Source organism: Conger conger, chromosome 14 (assembly GCF_963514075.1).
Source record: "Conger conger chromosome 14, fConCon1.1, whole genome shotgun sequence".
Taxonomy (NCBI): Eukaryota; Metazoa; Chordata; class Actinopteri; order Anguilliformes; family Congridae; genus Conger; species Conger conger.
In genome coordinates, this window is record NC_083773.1 from 17,517,534 (window position 1) to 17,544,022 (window position 26,489).

Below are 26,489 nucleotides of genomic sequence, written 5' to 3' on the forward strand. Positions count from 1 at the left end.
ATAATTAAGCAGGACAGGAACTGTGGGACAGATATGGCTCCCACGCTGTGGTAAGAGACCATCTGGAAGGGTTGTTTTTTATTCCGACACAAAACAATGCCGTACCTGTTGAAATGTTAATGAAATGTTCATTCAATTCAATTTCAATGTATTTTTCTGTAACGCTTGTATAGACAGAAGACTGTGACAAAGAAAATTTACAGAGTAATGTATTTGTACATCATTAATTTTAATATTTGTTATTGCCAATTCATATTGGAATAAAAAAAAAAAACAGTTAATGTATTTGTTAATGGTTAACTAATTGTATGATTATCCTGTGGTTTGCTATTGCATAATTATTCATGTAACTAATACATTACTTTGTTGTTACTGTACATAAACTCACTGGGCACTATACTAGGTAGATCTGTACACCAACTTGTTAATGCAAATATTTAATCAGCCAATCAAGTGGCAGGAACTAAAGACATAAAAGCATGCAGACATAATCAAGAGGTTCAGTTGTTTTGCAGACCAAATGTCAGAATGGGGAAGAAATGTGATATAAGTGACTTAAATTACAACAGTGGTATGCCAAAGAGCATCTCTGAACACGCAACATGTCAAACCTCTTAAAAGTGCTAGGCTAACGCAGCAGGAGACCAATAAGTCTAAAAAATATGTCTAATACGTCATAAAGTTTTCACTGAGTGTACATACATTCATGCAATGTTAATGTCATGCTCAATTAATGTATGTGTACATCATATATACATCGTAACTACTACATTAGTCAGTGCTGTTTCATTTAACCTTAAAGTGTGACAAAAGAATGTAACCTGCGTTCTTTTGGATAGAAGCATCCATGTGTGGAAGGTATCATCATGATTTGGCATTTTAGAGAGTTTGTGTGCAAGCATTTTGCATATATTGTGTTACATAACATGGTATCATTGGCGATGCTATGTTCAACATTAGATATCCTCTTCTTGTATGCACAGCATGTGGATGCGTGTGTGACCTGTACTGCATATCAGTCCATGGATGTGGGTTGTGCAGGGCCAGTACATCAGACCTTATCCAAGGGGCACATTCTTTTATGAAACCCTCTACAGTATGCAGGAGGCATGCAGAATCTTCTCTGCAATATATTGTGTACACTTAATAATAATAGTTTATTATTTATGCAAGGCGACTTACAGTTGATTAGTCTAAGCAGGGGACAATCCCCCTGGAGCAATTTGGGGCTAAGGGCCTCGCTTAAGGGCCCAGCAGCTGTGCGGATCTTAGCGTGGCTAACCTTCCGGGTCCCATACATGTACCATACCAACTAGCCACTAGATGATAATAATCATAATTATCCCAGGTCTTCTTAAACATCTTGGCCATCTTGCTGCTTAATCTGGAAAAAGAAAAGGAATAAAACTTATCGTAACCCATTGAGTTATGTTTGACGTACATTCTCCGGCTCCAGCAAATGCGTGTGCATACATAATTCTGTCTGCAGGTGAACTGAAATATTAGACCTTCTCAATGATGCTTCTCAATTTTTACCAGAGCCACATTAGTTATAATTCTGAAGGTTGGGTTCAGTACCTTGGACGGTGAGTTTTGTGGTGCATTCCGCCTTGCCGAAGGAGTTGACCGCCACCACCTTGTACTCGCCGGAGTCCTTGGCCGAGACCCGGAGGATGTAGAGGGAGCAGACCCCGTAGGCGTTGGTCATGTAGTAGTCGTTGTTGGACTCCAGGCTGGTGTTGTTGAGGTACCAGGTGACGTGGGGGGTGGGAGAGCCGCTCACCGCACAGGTCATGTAGCACTGATAGCCGCTGGGGTGGTTGTGCACCTTCAGCGGGACCAGGACCGATGGGGGCCTCTCCAGGGTGAGGTCTGTGGCGGTGCTTGCCATTGCCGTGGACGCTGGATAAAATGGCCGAATGGGAACAGAGTTGAACGCTTTGTCAGGTGTGTGGTCACTGTGATTAGAATGTTCTTAACTGAACTTGCTAATGCTGATGTAACAGTCACTGGTAATTGAAAGCAATGGAGTGCTAGAACATGGGCTTAAAATGTTGAAGAGAAAATATGAAATACAAAATGTTGAAACAATAACAATAAGACCACTGCATATAATACTGAGATTGACATATCTATAAAGTTGAATTATAAAGACATTCTGGCACGATGTGGGCACGATGATGATATTATAGTAAATTTGAAGTATTACAGTATATTTGAAGAACGAACTAGAAAAAACCTTTGTTCATTAATCATGTTGATCTTTTTTGTTTATTAACTATATGAGCACAATATCATAAGGTTTACTCTTTTAAAATGGCAAATGGACACACGTTTGAGGCAGTTCATTCCCCAGGTGGGAGACTCAGAGGGGTCAGAAAGGCCGATGTCGTTCTTGGCGAACACGCGGAAGTGGTACTCTCGCCCGGACATGATGTTGAGAGCGGTGTAGCTGGTGGCGAAGAGGCGGTCGGCCACGGTTTTCCAGACGCGCGTGTTTGAGTCGTGCTGCGCCACCACGTAGTACAGCCTGTCATCCTCCGTCTGGTCAGGAGAGGCCTCCCATGAGATGATCACTTTCCCATGGATGATCTGCTCCAGTTCTATAGGGCCTGGTGGCTTGGGTTCGTCTGGAACCGGATCACAAACACGGTTAGGGATCCTGCTTCAGACACTCGCAGAAATAAAGGTACAAATGCTTCTCGCTGTGGTGGTACCCTATTGGTCAGTGCTCCTCACTCCTGGTCCTGGAGAGCTACAGGGTGTGCTGGCATTTGTTGTTACTCAGCACTTAATTGATCAATTAAAGGAGTTAATTACACCGTTAATTCACCTCACTAACCTGGTTTCTTGGGTCTGAATTGGTTGCTGATATTAAGGTGAAAACAAAAACCAGCACACCCTGCTGCTCTCCAGACCAGGAGTGAGGAGCACTGCTACAGGTGCATAAAATGTAACCCCTAGCCAGCAATATACTGTACCTTTTTCGCTTACTCATTCGTACCCAAAAGAACACTACTGTACTTTGAGGGAACATTTGGGAAATTTGATCCTTGAAGAACAAAAATGTACCTCTACCCTCTTCCAGTGGCACAATGGCTTTATTGGGTTGATAACTTTGGCGGAAAGTAAATAAAAATTGAGTTCTCTGACAGTAGAACTTCTATGGTCATTCAAGTAGAGGTTCTGGAACCTTTTATTTTATTAGAATGACTTCTCTGAACTCACCTGTGACTCTGACCTCAACATCGAAGCTTGCCTGCCCGACCGAGTTCTTGGCTCTGATGGTATATATCCCGGAATCGGAGCGCTTTGACGCGGGGATCACAAGCTGGGACAACGTGTCAGTGTTGATCATACTGATCCAGGAGGGCAGCGGGTCGCCGTCCTTCAGCCAGGAGATATCTGGCAAAGGAGATGCCTGTAAATAAAGACACGGCAAAGCTATTAAAATCCATTCATACAGCTGGATAGTTATATACTGAAGCAATTAGTACCTTCATAAAAGGTTCAACATATGTGTCTTACCTGGTAATTGAACAATATATAGCCCTCTAACCATTATTCTACAATCACTGTTTTGTCATCCAACAAGGCTTTGAGCATGATCTCCTTTGACCCAGCTTGGGTAGAAACATTGCTCCAGATGTGTTTTTGATAGAGCATTAATTTAAGGAGCAGGATTTCTGTGTGCCCTGAGATGGATTGGGTGTATTCCTGCCTCTTGTCGAGTGCATGCTGGGATGTACTCCAGCCCCCTCTATCAATCCCTTTATGCCGCGTCTGCATAAGCATTGCATGTGTGTGTACTGTCGTTTGTCATGCTTAAATATTCAAAGCAGTGAACTGGGAGTGAGCTTCTGTCCTGCTCACCTCATAGTTGATTTTAACTCTTACAGAATTTCCTGCTCGCATCACCAAGAAGTCTTCTGGATCTTTGAATCGTGGTTTCACTGAAAAATGACAGCCAGATTATAACAGGAAGAGTGCCACCAGTATGATTCAAACAGTCATCAGACTTTGGCCATATGCACCATGTTTCTTGACATTTCAGCCACTTTAATTTTGTTTTAAAGGTTGTGTTACCTAGTGGCCCCTGATTGTGATGTAGTTCTGTACGTACTGTCAGGATTCTTTGCGCAGACCAGTTCTGAGGGGCCACTGGGGTCTCCTATCCCTGAAATGTTGATGGCCGATACACGGAACTGATACACCGTTCCTTCTGTAACGTCTTTCACCGCATACTTCTCCTCTGAAGGGTGAAATTAAAGGGATAGAAAAATTGTTCATTTTATGGATTAAAGCATAGTCATAGTCAGTCAGAAATTAAATGTTGTGAGTGATGGATGAGAACAGTCAATGTCTCTTTGAAAAAAGGTTGGGCATTGTCACCCATTAAATATAAACTTGGATGAATGAATGAAAGACCTTCAATAGGCTCAGTCACAGAGTTCACAGAAATCCACTGAGTGGTGTCCTTCTTGCGTTTCTCCAGGGTGTAGCCCAAAATTTTTGTTCCCCTGGTTTCCGTAGGGGCGGTCCATGACAGGTTGATGCAGTTCTTGAAAGCACTGACCACTTTAGGTGGATCGGGTGCACCAGGGAATACTGAGGGCATCAGAAGAAGAAAGCTTTGCGATGGTAGCTAACAGAATAAAATGTTTGTATTTCCTCCACTGACTCTACAGTAACAATCTACATTTTGTTGAAGACTAAAGAGGAGTGGATCAAACAATGGCTTCAGTAAATCAAACCAACTTATTTACATGTGCAATTTCAAAAAGATATTTCTGAAGTATGTAAATAATGAAGACTTAAAGCAGTAGCAACAAAAGCAACAATAGCAATAACTGATTTCCCAAAAAGTGCTTTTTCATACTGAATGCAGAAAACCTGTATTCTATTGATTGTATTGCTCATCTAATTGTGGTCCCCTGAATTGTTGTATATGATGATTCCATTTGCAGATGTGGAAATATTGATATCAACTGGGTGATTTGTAAACCTTTTCTCTAAAAGCTGCATTAATTATACTACAATAATTCTCCAGTCGGTGTGTCTGACACCATCTATCTGTACAAACACAGCTTTGAAAGTTCACTTTGTTCACTTTGAAGTCACAGAAACCTTTCATCTTTGTTCTAAAGGATGTACTGTACCTATTTCCAGAGTTTGACTGAAATGACTGAGATAGTGTAAAAGTTCTGTAAGCTTCTTTCTGTTCTAAGCCGGAACTTATATATCAGGTCTTGTTACAGCTGGTGACCAATCTATCCTCAGACTCAGGGGCATGTGAAGGGAACGGGGCAGTACAGATGAGCCAAAATAAGAAACCAACGAAAACCAACGAAAATACTCTGTAGGTTTTCTATTTCTCCCATCCCTAGGCATAATAACTGCCGCCCCACCCCCCACCCCACCCACCCTACCACCTTCTGGGATAAGAAATATAGTAAGGATATACAGTTGTTTAAATCAGAAACCTGAAATCACAATCAAGACTTAACACAAGCAGGTGCTGAATGCCAAGCATCTATTTTCTGCCTAGCTCCATGAATCTGAGTGATTGATGGAGCATGCTATATGTTCATTATTAGGAGTACAGGTAAGCTCACCTAAGGTGCCTGCCATCAGGTACTCTGTCTCCAGTGGCTCGCTAGCGCCCTCTGTGTTCAGGGCGCTGATTCGGTAGCGGTACCTCCTCCCGTGGGATACATTCCTGTCCCGGAAGAGGAGGGGGTCAGCCGGGACCTCCCCCACCTTCTTCCAGATGCTGTCCCCAATCTGCTGCCGCTCAAAGAGGTAGCTGCTCACTGGGGACCCTCCGTCGTCCTTGGGTGGTCCCCACTTGATCTCTATCTGCGTGGAGGATGTGCTGACCACCTCCACTGGGCCTTTTGGAGGGCCAGGCCTGTCTGCGAATTAAAATAGGGAGAATTACACTCCTCCTTACTGCTGTGTGTGTCCCACACTCTGCACAGGAATGCTGTGGATTGTTGCCCTGATTTGGACTTTCTACTTTTCCAGCTAGTAACTGTAACTGTAACCCAATTAAATCACTTACTACACTGTTACATCCATTCTCCTTTATACTTTTCTGGCCTGCGGAGGATGCCTCTGTAGCCAGCTTCCACTGAGATTTCTTCCCTTTCTAGAGTTTTATATATAAAATTGGACACAGACCTACAGTCCATAATTGTTTTGAATTAAAATACTTTTCTACGCTTTACTGAGCTTGTTCAGTGTTTTGGAACCTATGGAATACTCTCAAAAAGTCAAACCCCACCTTCTGGTTTTCTTGGTTAACTCGATTGAAAGGTATTTGAATCCAAAACGGTTACCTGTTATACCCAGGTCTGATTGGAGAGGTCGTAACCCTGCTTACCGAGGACAGTGAGAGTAGTTTTGGCCTCGACGGAGCCAAACTGGTTGCTGAGCTGGATGCGGATTTCTCCGGAGTCGGAGCGCAGACACTCCCTGAAGAGCAGCCGGCTGTGAGTGGAGTCCTTCACCAGCTTCACGCTCCCTCCGTCCCTCAGCTCCCGCCCGTCTTTCCACCACTGGGCCTCCAGCGCGTCCTGGCTGGAGAACGCCAGTTTGAAGGCCGCATTCTGACCCACTCGCACAACCACGGGCTTGGAGAACTTGTGCAGGTCGTCCAAGTCAAACTCCGGTGGGCCTATAGGATCATGTTGTGCAGAGAACGCTGATTTAAATTCCACCTAAAAAAGCATCTCCCTCTACTCCCTAAAAAAACTGTGATTCTAAAGTACATGTAAATGCGCTGTATTTACATAGTGCTTTTATCCAAATGCTTTAGGATGAATGCCTCTCATTCACCCAGTCACACACACACGCACACCCACGGTGAAAGGCTGCCATGCAGGACATGTCTGCTCATTGGGAGCAATTTGGGGTTACCACCATCAATTGTAGGTGTCTTGCTCAGGGACACCTCGACACTCCCAGGGCAGGGGTTCGAGCCGGTAACTCTCTGACTGCCAGACGAAGGGTTTTACCACCTGAGCTACATGTAATCTAGTCCGAATACTCTAGTACTGAGGTAAGCAACTCTGGTCCTGGAATGCCTGTGCCATTTCTGTTTTTTGTTCCATTTGAGCTGGATCACAAGTTTGATTGATGATTAAAAGTGTGAGGTTGAATACTGAATCAGGAAACACTGAGTGGCTCCAGCACATGGTCTCCTGCATTCATTGAACGTGATTAATTAACAGGAATCCAGTCATGCATGTCACAGGTTTGGATGGAGCAAAGGACTAGGGATGCCTGCCCCTGCTCTCATACATTTTCATTTAATTAATATATTGGCATGGCAAAGCATGCAGTATAACTGGACTCAAATCCTAGCCATTATTGGGAACTACAGTAATGACTTATTTCCTCACCTCCAACAACGACTTTAGCTTCAGTCTTGCATCCCTCTGCTTCAAACTCATAGTGGCCCGCATCATCGTCCTGGCACCCATGAATCCTCAGCGTGTGATCAGTCCCGTCTTTAGAGATGGACAGTTTATCTGAGGTAGAGAGCTGAGGCAGGACAAAGTGATGGAGAAAGCGCTGACTTCACAGAAGCATTTGGTCATGGAGGGACCTCATTGAAAAATTCGGAAAAATAGACAAGCTTTGGTTAGACACTGAGGTTATACATAAATATGAGACGGGTGCGTGGGGGTTGGACCCAAAATGCACGACTCAGAAATAATGGGTAGATAAAGTCCCGTCAGGGCTTTATTCGGGACGAATCCCAGGAGAGTGGTCAAAACAAGCAAAGTCCATACACGAAGATCCAGCCAAACAAACAGTAAACAAACAAAAAGCACGGTGCCGAGGGAAGAGGCGAACTCGTAGTCGGTAGACATGCAGGGAGGTCCGGTAGCAGGAGAGCTGTCAGCGAGGCAGAAGTACAGGCAGACGGCAGGCAGAGGCGTAGTCGAAGGCGAAGCAGAACCATAAAACAAACAGCGAGGCAAAGGTACAAAATCGGTAGGCGAGGACGTGGTAAAAAACAAACGATGGTCAGCAAAACAGAAATCAATAATCGGTGGTCGGTAAACAGGCTTGGATCGTAACGTGTAATCAATAACGGTAAATGCTCAAGAGTTGCGTAGATAAACCAGAGGCAGACAATTTCGCGAAGAGCAGTGGTGCGACTGGGCTATAAATGCGGGTGTAGACAGGTGTAGACAATTAGTTAGAGAGCAGCAAGGAAATGAAAAACAGGTGCGATAGATGACAAGTTTAACAAGATAATTAGTAATCGTTAGTAATAAACCTATCCTGCCCTAGCATTAGTAAATTAGTAAATGACATGCACAAGAAACATAAGGTAACATGAACACATGATTAGTTTGTTAGTTCTACCCAATCCTGATCTAGCGTTAGTAGTTTTAGTAAATAGACAAATGGAAACAATTAGGGTGTGAATGACAGAAAGAGAGAGAGAGAAAAGGCGGAACGCAAGGTTTGCGGAAAGACATGTAAGTGTATGTTTAAACAGTAACCAGTCTACGTAACAATAAACATAAATCAAAACATCACACAAAACGAAACTAAGACGATAACCACTCAACATAACAAGGTAATATAAACGTAACGAAACATAACTAGACATGACGAGAAAATAAATCGTAACGAAATAAACTAAACAACATGACGAACCTAGACTAACATAATACATGATAAGACAATACGTGACTAAGACAAAGTGAATAAACATAAAACATGGCAAGACAGACCTGAAACGTGACAAAATATTAGGTATTTATTAGACTTCTGCTGCTGGAGCTTAACCACTTAGAGGTTTGACGTGTTGTGTTTTCAGAGATGATCTTCTGCATACCACTGTTGTAATGTGTGGTTATTTGCGTTACTTTCACCTTCTTGACCAGACTGGCCATTCTCCTCTGACCTCCCCTTTCCTCTGACCATTAACAAGGTGTTTCTGCCCTGCTGCTGCATTTTGTCATGGAGGGACATCATTGAAAAATTCTGAAAAATAGCTAGCTTTGGTCACATATTAGTATATTTCATCTTTTTTTAGGCATAGACTCTGTGCTCAGAGCATCCTATAGGTTCTGGAAGGGGAAATATTTCTTCTGTCTATCATGAAAGTGCTTTCAGTCATGAGAAATAATTTTGTTGTGTTTGTTGTAGAAATCACAACATGTTCAGATGCCCGTCATAAGTGTTGCAAAGCCATGATTATTTGACTGAAACAAAGACTAAAGCTTGCCGTGGCAAGGATACTACTTTACTAGGTTACTTGTTTTTAAGAATGAATACATTTTGTGTTCATAACTGGCTAGCAAAATGGACAAGTTTGAGAAGAAGCTGGTTCCTATAGTAACATCATCAGACACAGTACTCAAGCCACTCTGTTGCCAAAGCACAAATTAGCCTTAAGTGTTCTGATATAATCTGCTACCACATTTTGGGGTCCACCCATACACTAGAATGGCACCATAACAAGGGGGTGAGCCACCCAACAACGCAAAACCTTTCAGTATTCAAAAGTCACAATTATTTCCCTGAGAGATCGCTGAAACTTAATGCTTTTTTTAAACATAGTAATAAACAAGAAAAAAGCTTCTTCTTTTTTTTATCTGAAATGTTTTATGGTGAATTGTCAAGAAAAGTATGTTATGTTTTGTTTTTGTCTGGCTAACTGTGTGAGCACTATGGCTTGCTTTCAAAGTACTTATCTCAGTATTGGCTATTACTCCTGATTTATACCATTGATGTTTCTGAAGTAAAAGCAGTGAACATGGATAAAATGTAACTGTGGAACGAAACCCATACTTTGAGGAGGAACATAAAAGAATAATGTGGAGATCTACCCAGAAATGACCAATAAAGCAACATAACTGAATTAGCTGGATAAGTTTGCTGAGTAAAACTAGGAACAGCTCTTTTTACTTCAGTCCATGTTCAAGATTTGGGAGGTTTCCAGGTTTTTCTCAGTGCCATTATCCACTGAACTCAGTAATCCTGCTTTGTGATACAGATCTCTGGTTGCCATGTTGCGATATCGTGCTAATGCCCTCACCTTCCCCCCATCTTTGGACCAGGCTCCATCGCAGTCTTTACTGAGCTTACAGGTCAGCTCTGCTGGCTGTCCCCGAACGGCTTGGATATCCGATAACCCACTGGTGAAATGAAGCTTACTTTCTGAAATACAAAATAACACAGTTATTACATATCCATTAGCATGTTTTGGCAAGCATAAGTCATATCCGAGTAATCACCTGATCAAATTATCTAGTTAATGCCATTCATAGTTGTCTTTTTGTACAAATGGAATTTCCTGAACTGAATGTTAATTATTTCACTGCACTTATGTGTGACATAAATGTGTTTTTACTGTCAAAGTGCATAATAAAATGACACACACTGTAAACAGTTGGCCATTAAAATAAATTTTAAAGCAGATTAAAATTCCCATCTATTTCTGCACACTGTGAAATGTAATAATTTGTGGTTTGCAGCCATTAGTTTGCGGCAATCAGTGTTTCCCAGTCATTTTTCATTTGTTGTGAGTAGACACATCATCTTGTAAAATCTTCACACCTTTCTGTTGTGTATTGAATACAGTTCAATATAGTTCCTGTTAGCCTTCTGTTGGACATATAATCAAACCAATAACAAAACTGCCACAATGAGCTTTAAACAACATAGACAAACAACAGCAAATAACTCCAGGCTCTGGGGTAAAATTCACTCATCCTGTGATTTACAACTGGTTTTAATAACAAAGGTAAATATTTCCTTTTTGTAAAAATAAAGCACAACATGTACATTACAATTTACATGATGGAGATAATGTATAATATGCGTACAGTGACACCCAGACAAAGCCAAGCCTACAGATCCTGACACTTGACATCCCGGAATTATTTTGAACATGAACTTATTATGATAGCAAACATTACATTTTCTGATTCAAGGTTAGCCTTGAGGGGAGATTTGGATATTATTATAATTATTTTTGGGATAGGGGTTATTGTAGTTGACTCACAGACTGAAAAACTCCTTTTTGACTGTCTTGAGGTTGTTAATTCTTTGAATGTAATTTTTAGATATCATAAAGTCATTGCTTTGCAAATGACTGATGATGAGTACGGCCACCATTTTCCCACAGCAGTTCTCTCACCTGCAGTTCAGTCCTCCCACAGCAAGGGACAGTAGAGCCTTATTTAATCACATATTTAAGATAATTATCACTAAACACCTCCCCCAGTGTTCCACATTGATATGATATTGACTGGAATGCAAGTTTGGGAACCACAATAATGCTATTAAAGGGTTTGTTTACTTTCTTGAGTTTTTGGATATAAATTCAGTTTTAGTGTATGTTTTTGATTAATTTGCTTGCAAAAGCTTTTTGACCCAATCAAAAACGTTCATTAAAACTGAATTAATAATAATAAAAAATCTTTCAAGAAAGATCTCTTTTAGTCCATGCATACAGCTGCCAGTTCAGCCCTTGCAAACTCTTACCTGTGACTGTGTCTGCGTCCATCTTGTCTTCTACCTTACTGCTCACTGCTCCATCCTTATCTGATCAGTAATCATCAAAGCCACTAAATTTCTGTCATTATCACAACTCTGCATGATCCCTTTATATAATTATTGCAGAAGAAGTGTTCCATTGTTACTGTTGTTGTTTTAACTCTTTAGTATCATCAGACATGAATGAAACAAGCAGATGTCTGGTAAAGTTGATGAATGTTACATAACATGTAATAACATGTCAGTGTAGCAAGGGATGAGTGTTACCTCATTTTTCTGACACTTTGTCAGAAAAATGTTTTTTAACCAATCATAAGGCAAATAACACTGTAAAAATGTATTTTTGAAATGCCGCAGGATTTTTTCTGTTTTGAGAACAGCATGATCATTAATGATAGCTTCTTATTTTTGGTTAGAAATTATTCTACTGGGTCAGTACAAGGAAGTGTATTGAGTTATTAATGGGCTTAGTTCTGACACTACTTAGTTCTTCATACCCATGGCCAAAGCCATTTTTTCTTATGATAGCAAAAATTACTATTTGTTTTGTTGAAGTTAAAGTCTGAGTCAAGGTTAGAGGTGGGGGAAGATTTGGATTTGGAGTCAAGGGAATGCTATGTTTTGGCGAAACAGGTTATTGTAGTTGACACACAAGCCAAAAAATCTTGTTCTACAGTAACTGTAGGATGGGCACCTGACTGTCTTGAGGTTGTTAATTTTTTAATTTTATTTTTTAGATGTCAGGGGGCTTAGAAGATTCCCCACAAAATCACACACTTGGCTTATTTGTGAGATTCTTCCCACTTCCAAAGTCATTGTTTTTCAAATGACTTTGATGATGAGTACAGCCACCATTTTCCCACAGCAGTTCTCTCACCCACAGTTCAGTCCTCCCACAGCAAGGGGTAGTAGAGCCTTATTTAATCACATATTTAAGAGAATTACCACTACACACCTCCCCTACACACCTGGGTCAGTAAAAGTAAATGTTTTCAGTTATTAATGGGCTTAGTTCTGGCACTATTTAGTTCTTCATTCCCATGGCCAAAGCCATTTGTTGCCAAATGACTTTGTTAATGTCAATGCTTTTGTTCATGCTATGTTCAGTGCAACCCTTGCAAACTCTTACCAACTGTGACTTTGTCTTGTCCTTTACTGCTTGCTGCACCATCATCCTTAGCTGATCAATAATCATCACAGCCACTGTAATTCTCTGCCGTCCTCTTAACAGTTTTCTTTCATTCACATCAATTCATTGTACAATATATTTTGGAAATGATTTGTAAGTGTGTAATGCAAGGCAGAGTTTGCCGCAGTCCAAATAACACCACTTGGACAAGAATTATAATTGAAGAAGTAATAACAGCTAGATATATTTCATGTATGACATGTGCTGTAATGTCCCCCCTGGTGTAAATTAATGTATCTTATTTTCCATGCACATATATCCACAGATTGTTGTCACTTTTTGACTGGCCCAATCAGATGTTAATGCTTGCGGTCCATTCTCAGATATATATATATATATATATATTCTTTTTCTTTCCTTTTTCTTCTTTCTCACCTTAGGTGACACTTGTACCTTGCAAACAAGCTAACAGTTACGTTCTTAGTAATGTTGGCAGTCATTTATTATTCATAGTGTGAACACTAACTGTGAATGGAAAGTAGGTATACAGTCATAAGTAGCTCACACATCTGACTGTAAAAATGAATTTGCTAATGTATGCTATTTGGGTACTGCAGTGATTCCACGCAAGCAGGATGCAAATATTCTGGATTAAGGACTAAATTATAGTCTGTAAAATCCAGTCAATGAAACTGAGGGCCAGATCTTCTGCAACTGCAGAACCATTAAAATGGCTGTTAATGTAGTGTTGTACTACTCTAACTACTGTCAGAGTAATGAGCATCATAACTACTATAGTGATAACAATACAAGAACACTGGCAAGGACTATAAGACCAACAGAAATAGTAGTAAGCACAAGTTAATTAGTAGTAAGTAGTAAAACAGAACTGTAGTCTGTATATTGCTAGACTCCAGTTAACACAGATCAGGTGTGTGTGTGTGTGTGTGTGTGTGTGTGTCTATGGCTATATACTCCATGCAGCAGTGAACACAGGTTTTACAGAGTCTTACCTGTGCTTGGTTCTGGTGCTGGAGTTCCCACATCTTCCTGCACTTCTGGGACCAGTGATCCTGAGCCATCCTGTCCTGTGTTCAGTCCGGAACCTGTATCCTTACCGGAACCTGTGTATTGTGCGGGACCATTGTCCTTTCCAGAACCTGTATTTTTTCCAGAATCTGTATTCTGTCCTGTGCTCTTCTGAGCTCCAGCATCATCGTTGGTGACCGGCACAGCTTCTGGGATGGGCTGCTTTTGGGCTTCTTCGCTGGCGTTACTCATGCCCTCCTTATCCTTCTGCAGTTTCATTTGCTGCTCCTGGGCGATTTTTGCCAGGTCGACCCCCGCACCTCCTGCCTGGGTGGTTTTCCGAACTTTCTTTTTTCCATGAAGATTAGGATCGTTGTCAGCTGTGCCCGCCCAGAAGGACATGGATGAACCATTGGAAGAACCGAGGTGAAGAGAGAGAGATTAGCAGAACTGGTGTTTTCATAGGACAATTGGAGCACTCTTTATATTTCTCTTCAACTGTATTCTTAAAAACTCAGGGACAAAGTGGTTTGACTACGTTTCACCCATAAGCTTTCTCATTTTCTCAGTTAGAACAATAGCAAGGTATTTGATGAAATAAATAACAAACAAAAACATTGTTGTATCTTTCTTGGTAATTCAAATATTTTTAAAATCTTTTTACAGTTCATCATGTTCTATTCTTTGTGGCATTTTGCATCCAGACACCAAACTCTTTTTGAAAAAAAATGGATGACGCATGATGTTATCAGTGACTGACCTTCCACTATAAGCCATGCACTGCAGGACTTAATGCCAGCCACGGCTGCATAGATACCGCCGTCTAGGGGCAAACAGTCCTTCACCACCAGCCTGTGGATGAGCTTGTCCTCAGACACGGTAATGTCAAACTTTTCCCCTTGTTCCAGTGGTGTGTTTTTTCCCATCCATAAGATTTTGGAAAAGGGACGGGACAGGACGCACTCAAAGATGGCATCCTCTCTCTCCATGGCCTTCACCTCCTGAAGCTTGACAATGAAGTCCACTATGGGAACTGTAAAGTGGATAACAGGCATATTAACCATAAAAATAGGGGGTGAAAGATATATGTCTGTGCCTTGTTTTTGCATTTTACCTGCTGTAGGTATATGGATGCCATGTTTTAAACAGTGGTGAGCTTTATATAGCAGAAACAGTGTTTTTTTTTGGGTTTTGTGGATGATCTTACTTTTGAAGTCAGTGGACATTATGTTGACACCTTCAACATCCACCTGGTAGAAGCCTGCATCATCTGGCAGAAGATCTTTTATCGTAAAAATATATTTCCTCCCAATCTGTTTCAGGCTGTGCTTTGCATCCTTATCCTGTTCTTTGCTGTAAGGGACCATTTCGCCATCCTGGTGAACACAAAATCAACAGAGTGCTGTCACTCACACTGTCACTGTGTTAGCCATATCTCTCACACTATCAGTGTAATAGTAATGTCAATTACACTATTAGTGTATTAGTCATGTATGATACACTATCAGTGTAATAGTCATGTCAATTACACTATCAGTGTGATAGTCATGTCTGTTACACTATTACTAAATACAATGAATTATCTTTGTAAGAAATGACTAGTGGGAACATTAACAGTGAAATCCCATGTTAGGTACCTTGTAGAGGAAAATCCTGTTGCTGGGATCTAAAAGGTCCATGTCCAGTTCAAACAATGCCATTCCCTCTCCTTTTATTTCAACATGTTTCAGGTTACTGATATGTTTTACAAACTGTGGAGAAAGAAAGACATGTACAAGGAAGTTGAGTGGAAAATTGAATGAGGAAAGCAGAAATAAGTCAGTAGTAGAGAGGGTCAGAAATTATAGTTTTGATATTGTTGGATATATGATTATATATACCCGATAGACGACAATCTTTTATTTATTCTATATTCAACGAAATGTGCCTGTGAAAGTTTAGACCTCAGCCTTTGCTAGTGCATCACTCAGCTTCTTGAGTTGCACATGGTGGTTCATCCTAATAACACATTGGATTTTGACATTGTCATATGACCTGGCCATGAGTCATAACTGCCTCCATGTTTGCTGTGGGCCACAGTACTCCAGGGCGCATGTACATACCCCACTGTGTATGTGAAACTCCAGCAAGTTTCCTCAGTATATGATCCATATAGGATATGCGTAATCTATCTGAATGAAATGCAAATATAAAAGACTGAGTCTGAGAGTGTGTGTGGGCGTTCTGTCTGTGCTGATGCACCTGGGCCTGTTCCTCCTCTCGCTCTTTCTTCATTTCTTTCAGTTGTTTTAGCATCCAGCGGAAGTTGGTGACTCCGTATTCCTGACAGATACGTTCGTAATCCTTCTTGTCTGCGCTCAGCAACAGCTCCCAAAACTTTTCATCCAGAACAGGGCCTGCTCCAGCTTTCTCGTCTGGTTTCGGCAGTTTAACACTGGGAAAAAAAGATAATAAATCAGGCTGTGAACATTCTTCATTTATTTGCCATGTTTATGCATGCTGATGTATGAGTCGTAGTTTTTTTTAATATATTGCAAAACAACACTCATTCAAAATGTATGGAAATACCATGCAGTAAGAAAACAATCAACTGCAATGTGGGCAACACAATTAACTATTTCTTCTGTAGATTTCCAAAAGTTTATAGAATTTCCAAAATATCCAGTTCATGAACCTAATGCCTATTCTAATGCCTATATCTTACTCTGGCAACCAAAACACAGTAGTCCTGCTCGTGATTTGGAAGGATGATTGGTTTTGCGGTTGACTAACAGAGGGGTTGCAATAGTCTTTAATAAGTACAGCATTGAAATATATTCATTGACAATAGTTCACCACACAGCCTGTGATTCAGCAGGTATACTCACTCACTTTTGGTCAAGTGTGTGTCTATAGAGGTAGACAACCTCTATATCTGACAGATTTATAAATAATATGATGTGTGTCCATAATTAAGTTGCATTACTGAATCTGAATTAGTTGTTTTATATTCTTTTAATAGTTAAAAACATTGAAGATAGTTCCCCTACAAGATATGAGGTGAATTGTATGACATGTACTTCTTGTTTATTTCTATCAAAAATTGGTAGTTTCTATGATGTGAGATCATTTGATGTGAGACCAACACGGTCACTTTTGTGCCTGTATTCAGGTGTGTACTGGCATTCCTTACCGTCGTCTCTTAAGTACAGGTTTCACCTCTTCATTCATTACTGTACAAAAGAGGACCAAAAAACACATTTGAAAAGAAAATTGCTTTTATTCCTGGTGTAATTTTCTTTGCGTGCACAGCACACATATTCGGTGCATCCAAACTGTTACTTGTACCTTTCTCTTTCAATTCTTTGTTCTTCTTGTATCCAACTGAAAAAGAGGGAGATGCGTCTTATGAAAATGCATTATGACAGTCCAGGGCCCATTGCACTTCCCATGGCCCATAACTATATAATATATATATATATATATATATATATATATATATATATATACTGAATGTATATTATAGTCCATAAGTCTTTGGACAGTTTTTGTTGTTTTGGCTTTGTCGTCTAGCACATTCGATTTGAAATGAAACGTTGATGTGGTTAGAGTGGGAGCTGTCAGCTGTAGTTTGAGGGAATTTACATCCATATTGGGTAAACCCTTTCAGAAAACCCACCTTTCGTGTAGTGAAGCATTCGTAAATGTAGACAGACAGTGTAGACAGTGAATCTACAGTTATGATAATTATTTGGAACTCAACATATTCCAAGATGATGGTGGTGCTTGGTTAAAGGTGATGATGGTGCTTGGTGTTGATGGTGCTTGGTGTTGATGGTGCTTGGTGATGATGGTGCTTGGTTGGAGGTGATGGTGCTTGGTTAGAGGTGAAAGTGGTGCTTGGTGATGATGGCGCTTGGTTATAGGTGACGGTGGTGCTTGGTTAAAGGTGATGATGGTGCTTGGTGATGGTGGTGCTTGGTTAGAGGTGATGGTGGTGCTTGGTTGAAGGTGATGATGGTGCTTGGTGATGGTGGTGCTTGGTTAGAGGTTATAGTGGTGCTTGGTGATGATGGTGCTTGGTTAGAGGTGTTGGTGGTGCTTGGTGATGGTGCTTGGTTAGAGGTGATGATGGAGCTTGGTGATGGTGGTGCTTGGTGATGATGGCGCTTGGTGATGATGGTGCTTGGTGATGATGGCGCTTGGTTAAAGTTGGAGATGGACTGTAATGGCCGACTCAGTGTTACCTTCAATGACGTTCAGTACTGCAGTGACCACGGCTTTTCCGAACTCGTTGGTGGCGAAGCACTTGTAGGTGTCTGCTTGCTCAGGGGACACACAGGTCATCTGTGGAACAAGCATGAAAGAGCAGTGGGTTTACAAACATTTATGTTTATCCACACCCAATCTGTGGTGTCATTGTAGCCTCAGCCTGTCAATAGAAAAATACCTGATTTGACATCATTGATTTAGGTGCGCCCAGCAGCGCAACCTAGTTTAAAATGTAAGCCCGTAGGGAGCACTACAGAAGCTTTCTGCTCTGTGTTGAATTACTCTTTTAGTAGTCACCCCCACCCCCCATCCCCCCCAAAAAAACTTATATTTGTCCCACAGACATTGCTTAATTAATGAATTAATTAACCTGTTTCAATGGACAAATTGTATGGATGTATTGATGGTTTGAAAATGGTGCTGTGGTTTTGTTCATTCTCAATGGGTCAGTTGGTGCTTTCTGGTTGAAATATGGAAGTGTGAAGTGAGGTTGTCAATATTCTTGTGCCTGATTATTTTGTATTATACAGCTTACTGTATGTTAAATCCCTCTTCTTTCGCACAGTTCTTAATGCTCATCTCAAATTTGCTTAAATGCATCCTCAAATATATGTGGCCTCATCATTAGAACAAAGCACCAATAGTTTTACTCACCTCAATGGTGTGCTCACTGGATTGGGGGTCATATTTGGTTTGGTACTTTGTTGGGTCTGAGACATCTCCCTTGTTTCTGGCCCATGATACCGTCGGTGTTGGCTCTCCAGTCACAATGGCTTTGAATATGGCTAGTTTGCCTGTACGATAGACCACAGGGATATCACTCATACACTGTAAAAAAAGAAATCATGTTTAAATGTGAAAAGGTTAGTGTCCTTGCTGCATTGGAATTGACCATGAGAAGACATATTGTTTACACTAATGTGTCTTCACTTAAGTTCAAGTTCTAATGCAGCAAGGACACTGACTTTTTCAGTTGAAACATTACTTTCTTACAGTATTCTCACATAGTGTGCAAATGTCAGATAAACAGATTTGCGTACATCAGAACGCCTCAAGTCTCTTACCAGGAAACTTGACGCTGAGCTATGCACAGGGATTCAGTGTCACATTGAGGTCAAATGTCTTAGTCATGGATACCACTCCATATAATAAAGTGAGTGCCTGTCCATGCTCTAGCTACACAAGAATGTCAATAATTTCCAAACTGTATTATGTTGATGCTAAGATACAAGTATACCAGTTAAATCTATACCAGTGCATGTAGCTGTATATTTAGAAATTGAGTTTCCAGTTGCTGGGTTTAATCACAAAAAAAAGTACACAAAAAAGTAGAAAAGTACAACTACCTTTAAATTGTGCATAGGGTCGTTTATCGAATATACTGTATTAGTAAGGCTGTTGTTATTATTAAAACATATATATACTGTAGGTTTTATCTACTCATGTTTTTAATTTCATTAATGTACAAAAAGATCTGTCATAACATTTAAAAAGTATGACAGTTTTATTTTATTTGACATCAACTGTCATAATCTGTTATGCCACCTTGTGACAGTTGTTATGTCATGTGTATGGCAGTATTATGTAAGCCATATTTTGAGGGGTTCAAGTGTTAGCAAATAGGAGGCCATACCCTCCTGAATAGTTAAGGCGATGGGTTTCCGGGTGAAGTCTGGAGTGGTTTTCCCCTCTGGAAGCTCTTCCACGTACTGCGAGATCATCACACCCGGAACTCTGGATCTTTTCTTCTTCACCACCACTGATGGCATCATAATACAGGTGTTCAAATGAAATGTAATGATAATCATACACACTCAGTGAGCACTTTATTAGGTATTTATTAGACTTCATAAAATGAATTTCTGAAATGTTTGCAACAATGTGTAGTATGCATGCTAATACATTGTGCACCATAAACAGTCTATATAAAACCAAAATTATTCTCTCAACATGCATATGCACACATTATCACCATCATCAAATAATTTTCAGCCTTTGCTAGTGCATCACTCAGCTTCTTGAGTTGCACATGGTGGTTCATCCTAATAACACATTGGATTTTGACATTGTCATATGACCTGGCCATGAGTCATAACTGCCTCCATGTTTGCTGTGGGCCACAGTACTCCAGGGCGCATGTACATACCCCACTGTGTATGTGAAACTCCAGCAAGTTTCCTCAGTATATGATCCATATAGGATATGCGTAATCTATCTGAATGAAATGCAAATATAAAAGACTGAGTCTGAGAGTGTGTGTGGGCGTTCTGTCTGTGCTGATGCACCTGGGCCTGTTCCTCCTCTCGCTCTTTCTTCATTTCTTTCAGTTGTTTTAGCATCCAGCGGAAGTTGGTGACTCCGTATTCCTGACAGATACGTTCGTAATCCTTCTTGTCTGCGCTCAGCAACAGCTCCCAAAACTTTTCATCCAGAACAGGGCCTGCTCCAGCTTTCTCGTCTGGTTTCGGCAGTTTAACACTGGGAAAAAAAGATAATAAATCAGGCTGTGAACATTCTTCATTTATTTGCCATGTTTATGCATGCTGATGTATGAGTCGTAGTTTTTTTTAATATATTGCAAAACAACACTCATTCAAAATGTATGGAAATACCATGCAGTAAGAAAACAATCAACTGCAATGTGGGCAACACAATTAACTATTTCTTCTGTAGATTTCCAAAAGTTTATAGAATTTCCAAAATATCCAGTTCATGAACCTAATGCCTATTCTAATGCCTATATCTTACTCTGGCAACCAAAACACAGTAGTCCTGCTCGTGATTTGGAAGGATGATTGGTTTTGCGGTTGACTAACAGAGGGGTTGCAATAGTCTTTAATAAGTACAGCATTGAAATATATTCATTGACAATAGTTCACCACACAGCCTGTGATTCAGCAGGTATACTCACTCACTTTTGGTCAAGTGTGTGTCTATAGAGGTAGACAACCTCTATATCTGACAGATTTATAAATAATATGATGTGTGTCCATAATTAAGTTGCATTACTGAATCTGAATTAGTTGTTTTATATTCTTTTAATAGTTAAAAACATTGAAGATAGTTCCCCTACAAGATATGAGGTGAATTGTATGACATGTACTTCTTGTTTATTTCTATCAAAAATTGGTAGTTTCTATGATGTGAGATCATTTGATGTGAGACCAACACGGTCACTTTTGTGCCTGTATTCAGGTGTGTACTGGCATTCCTTACCGTCGTCTCTTAAGTACAGGTTTCACCTCTTCATTCATTACTGTACAAAAGAGGACCAAAAAACACATTTGAAAAGAAAATTGCTTTTATTCCTGGTGTAATTTTCTTTGCGTGCACAGCACACATATTCGGTGCATCCAAACTGTTACTTGTACCTTTCTCTTTCAATTCTTTGTTCTTCTTGTATCCAACTGAAAAAGAGGGAGATGCGTCTTATGAAAATGCATTATGACAGTCCAGGGCCCATTGCACTTCCCATGGCCCATAACTATATAATATATATATATATATATATATATATATATATATATATACTGAATGTATATTATAGTCCATAAGTCTTTGGACAGTTTTTGTTGTTTTGGCTTTGTCGTCTAGCACATTCGATTTGAAATGAAACGTTGATGTGGTTAGAGTGGGAGCTGTCAGCTGTAGTTTGAGGGAATTTACATCCATATTGGGTAAACCCTTTCAGAAAACCCACCTTTCGTGTAGTGAAGCATTCGTAAATGTAGACAGACAGTGTAGACAGTGAATCTACAGTTATGATAATTATTTGGAACTCAACATATTCCAAGATGATGGTGGTGCTTGGTTAAAGGTGATGATGGTGCTTGGTGTTGATGGTGCTTGGTGTTGATGGTGCTTGGTGATGATGGTGCTTGGTTGGAGGTGATGGTGCTTGGTTAGAGGTGAAAGTGGTGCTTGGTGATGATGGCGCTTGGTTATAGGTGACGGTGGTGCTTGGTTAAAGGTGATGATGGTGCTTGGTGATGGTGGTGCTTGGTTAGAGGTGATGGTGGTGCTTGGTTGAAGGTGATGATGGTGCTTGGTGATGGTGGTGCTTGGTTAGAGGTTATAGTGGTGCTTGGTGATGATGGTGCTTGGTTAGAGGTGTTGGTGGTGCTTGGTGATGGTGCTTGGTTAGAGGTGATGATGGAGCTTGGTGATGGTGGTGCTTGGTGATGATGGCGCTTGGTGATGATGGTGCTTGGTGATGATGGCGCTTGGTTAAAGTTGGAGATGGACTGTAATGGCCGACTCAGTGTTACCTTCAATGACGTTCAGTACTGCAGTGACCACGGCTTTTCCGAACTCGTTGGTGGCGAAGCACTTGTAGGTGTCTGCTTGCTCAGGGGACACACAGGTCATCTGTGGAACAAGCATGAAAGAGCAGTGGGTTTACAAACATTTATGTTTATCCACACCCAATCTGTGGTGTCATTGTAGCCTCAGCCTGTCAATAGAAAAATACCTGATTTGACATCATTGATTTAGGTGCGCCCAGCAGCGCAACCTAGTTTAAAATGTAAGCCCGTAGGGAGCACTACAGAAGCTTTCTGCTCTGTGTTGAATTACTCTTTTAGTAGTCACCCCCACCCCCCATCCCCCCCAAAAAAACTTATATTTGTCCCACAGACATTGCTTAATTAATGAATTAATTAACCTGTTTCAATGGACAAATTGTATGGATGTATTGATGGTTTGAAAATGGTGCTGTGGTTTTGTTCATTCTCAATGGGTCAGTTGGTGCTTTCTGGTTGAAATATGGAAGTGTGAAGTGAGGTTGTCAATATTCTTGTGCCTGATTATTTTGTATTATACAGCTTACTGTATGTTAAATCCCTCTTCTTTCGCACAGTTCTTAATGCTCATCTCAAATTTGCTTAAATGCATCCTCAAATATATGTGGCCTCATCATTAGAACAAAGCACCAATAGTTTTACTCACCTCAATGGTGTGCTCACTGGATTGGGGGTCATATTTGGTTTGGTACTTTGTTGGGTCTGAGACATCTCCCTTGTTTCTGGCCCATGATACCGTCGGTGTTGGCTCTCCAGTCACAATGGCTTTGAATATGGCTAGTTTGCCTGTACGATAGACCACAGGGATATCACTCATACACTGTAAAAAAAGAAATCATGTTTAAATGTGAAAAGGTTAGTGTCCTTGCTGCATTGGAATTGACCATGAGAAGACATATTGTTTACACTAATGTGTCTTCACTTAAGTTCAAGTTCTAATGCAGCAAGGACACTGACTTTTTCAGTTGAAACATTACTTTCTTACAGTATTCTCACATAGTGTGCAAATGTCAGATAAACAGATTTGCGTACATCAGAACGCCTCAAGTCTCTTACCAGGAAACTTGACGCTGAGCTATGCACAGGGATTCAGTGTCACATTGAGGTCAAATGTCTTAGTCATGGATACCACTCCATATAATAAAGTGAGTGCCTGTCCATGCTCTAGCTACACAAGAATGTCAATAATTTCCAAACTGTATTATGTTGATGCTAAGATACAAGTATACCAGTTAAATCTATACCAGTGCATGTAGCTGTATATTTAGAAATTGAGTTTCCAGTTGCTGGGTTTAATCACAAAAAAAAGTACACAAAAAAGTAGAAAAGTACAACTACCTTTAAATTGTGCATAGGGTCGTTTATCGAATATACTGTATTAGTAAGGCTGTTGTTATTATTAAAACATATATATACTGTAGGTTTTATCTACTCATGTTTTTAATTTCATTAATGTACAAAAAGATCTGTCATAACATTTAAAAAGTATGACAGTTTTATTTTATTTGACATCAACTGTCATAATCTGTTATGCCACCTTGTGACAGTTGTTATGTCATGTGTATGGCAGTATTATGTAAGCCATATTTTGAGGGGTTCAAGTGTTAGCAAATAGGAGGCCATACCCTCCTGAATAGTTAAGGCGATGGGTTTCCGGGTGAAGTCTGGAGTGGTTTTCCCCTCTGGAAGCTCTTCCACGTACTGCGAGATCATCACACCCGGAACTCTGGATCTTTTCTTCTTCACCACCACTGATGGCATCATAATACAGGTGTTCAAATGAAATGTAATGATAATCATACACACTCAGTGAGCACTTTATTAGGTATTTATTAGACTTCATAAAATGAATTTCTGAAATGTTTGCAACAATGTGTAGTATGCATGCTAATACATTGTGCACCATAAACAGTCTATATAAAACCAAAATTATTCTCTCAACATGCATATGCACACATTATCACCATCATCAAATAATTTTCATAGCAGGCATATGCGTATGTTCATTCTTTAAGTTTGAAGTAGGAAAGGAAACCTCTTTATACTGTACTCACATTTTATTATACATGTGCACATTTACCACCTACCTTTGTCTGTTGGCTCATGATCCATGCCTCCTAGTGTAAAGTATAGTAATGTTAAGCACATAGACACATACAGGATATACAATGCTTTTAGAGAGTTATAAAGACACAAAAGCAACGTAATGTTATCAAAACCAGGAGGAGTACAATAGACTCCATGAGCAGAGAGTATAAGGACTACATTTGTAATATTCTCTACATATTACATGTTACTAAACATGTTATTATTACTTCATAAAGCATTAATAAAGAACTGCTATAGCTGAACATTTTTGTCACGAAAAGTGAGACCATACACATAAGTTTAATATGGAGCCATCATTATGCAGACATGTTTTTGTTTCTGTTTCCTGAATTCCCAAATCTAGGCTGCAGTGTCCAGCACAGCGGCACTGGTAGATCATTGTCGTGCCATTAACCGGAGTTGTCACCTGTGTGTGCGGTTGCAGAAATCCTGCTGAAGAATGCCACCTAACACCATCTTTGTGTGGGTGTTAGCTAATCCAAACTGCTGTGTGCATCAGTGCACTTATAAATTAATAATTCCTTAATAATAATTTCTTACATTTGCTTTTATGTACAGAGCTTTTTTCATCAGCTGGTGACTCAAAGTGAAGTGTTTTTATAGTGATGAGTGGGAAACTCGTCTGAACCACCACCAATGTGTAGCACCAAGCTGGGTGATTCACGGCAGCCATTTTGCACCAGATGCTCACCACACATCAGCAGCTTTCGACCAACAAGTCTCAAAATGGTCATCTGAGATCTGGCAAAATATTGACAAGTTGCGAGTGCACTGTGGTTGTTCATCCTTTCGAGTCCGGGCTGCGAACTTTTGCACTGGACTGAACAGCAGATGTTCGCAGCGGAGTACAAATGTACCAGTTCAAGCCAGAGGTTCACACTGACTAACAGATGGTTCAGTAACACACTCTGCTGTTTCATCAAAGTATGCGCTGGTTCACTTTGTAGAGGAGCAGTTAGATTATAGGATTTGTTTTCCACTTGTCTCTATCCCTATTTTTGGTTTGCAGCGCTGAACATCCTCAAATTGAAGTTTATTCATCCCAACTGTCAATTACTATAGTTTTCTGGATATGGTCTCCTAAATGTCATTGTTCATCCTTGCTGTTGACATGCTTTTGAGAATGTCTTGTCAAACCATTTCCCTCAAACAGGGTCTTCTGATTCAGTTGGTGTTACAAGATGTGCTTATGTCTAGTTATGCCGAGGGCTTTGCATGGCAAAGGGCTTCAAATGAATGTTCCCCCTTTCTCTCCCATTATGACTGCAAACCTTACTTTTAAAACAGATGATATCCATGTAATACTGGCTTTCTCATGACTAACAAGCTCCATGGACTAAAGTGAGTTTTAATATTTCTGGCTTCAGACTTGCATCAGTTGAGACTCTGCCTTGATAAAGGACCTAATTTAATATTTTCTCTGCCGTAGCTACACAGTTGTGTTTTATAACAAACTGCACAACACCCGTGGAAAAGACAGTTTAGACGATTGCTTGACCACCTTCCACACGTCAATGTGAAGCTAAATTCAAGTAGGTCTTGGGATTATCGTACTTGAATGGGAGGGGTTTACTATTACTATTTGTGTCATGACCTTTGGCTTCAGCAGTCGTGCTGGCTGAACTCTGTAATTGTTTTGTTTTTCTTCAGCGTTGCTGTATAATTGCACATTTTCCCCACTGGACATGACGTCTTCATATTCGAGACAGTAGAGGAGCCGTTACATATATATGACATATTTCATTGTAAAACATTTAGACATCAACAAGTACAGTTATGCGCTTATAATTTATATACGGCCTCTATGCGTTGCAGCTTTGCATTTATATGCCTTTTTCTTGTTCTCTTTCTTGATCCATCCCTAAAAAAGAAGAGCAAGAGAGGGTAATGCTTCTCTTACCTTGACCAGTGGCAGTCTGATCCGTCAGTTTTGACTGCTTAAACATCCTGATATCGCTTTGCTCTCTGTGGCTTCAGAATCAGCCTCTCAATCTAAGAGAGAGGAGAGTGCATTTATGTGCCATGATTCAGACCATAAGCTGCAGGTAAAGAATGACGATGTTCACTCCAAAGTTATGTAGCTCAGGGACTACAGATAAAAATCAGCCTCCCTTGGCCAACTCCGGCACATTTACACAAAT

At 40.4% G+C, this 26,489-nt stretch overlaps 1 protein-coding gene across 1 annotated transcript; it reads right to left on the reverse strand.

Annotated features, from left to right (window-relative positions):
* Positions 1–1,379: 1,379 nt before the first annotated feature.
* On the reverse strand, positions 1,380–26,294 carry LOC133109385 (immunoglobulin-like and fibronectin type III domain-containing protein 1). Its single transcript, XM_061218708.1, has 28 exons — positions 26,249–26,294; positions 23,865–23,990; positions 22,886–23,025; positions 22,207–22,306; positions 21,310–21,345; positions 21,155–21,194; positions 20,224–20,416; positions 19,572–19,710; positions 18,593–18,732; positions 17,914–18,013; positions 17,015–17,050; positions 15,929–16,158; positions 15,325–15,438; positions 14,895–15,063; positions 14,448–14,720; positions 13,672–14,067; positions 11,518–11,577; positions 10,067–10,188; positions 7,407–7,548; positions 6,386–6,679; positions 5,616–5,915; positions 4,429–4,608; positions 4,124–4,252; positions 3,874–3,953; positions 3,229–3,421; positions 2,334–2,630; positions 1,579–1,902; positions 1,380–1,384 (listed from the first exon to the last, which is right to left on the reverse strand). The coding sequence occupies exons 1-28, from the start codon at positions 26,292–26,294 to the stop codon at positions 1,380–1,382; spliced, it is 4,404 nt and encodes a 1,467-aa protein (XP_061074692.1).
* Positions 26,295–26,489: the final 195 nt, after the last annotated feature.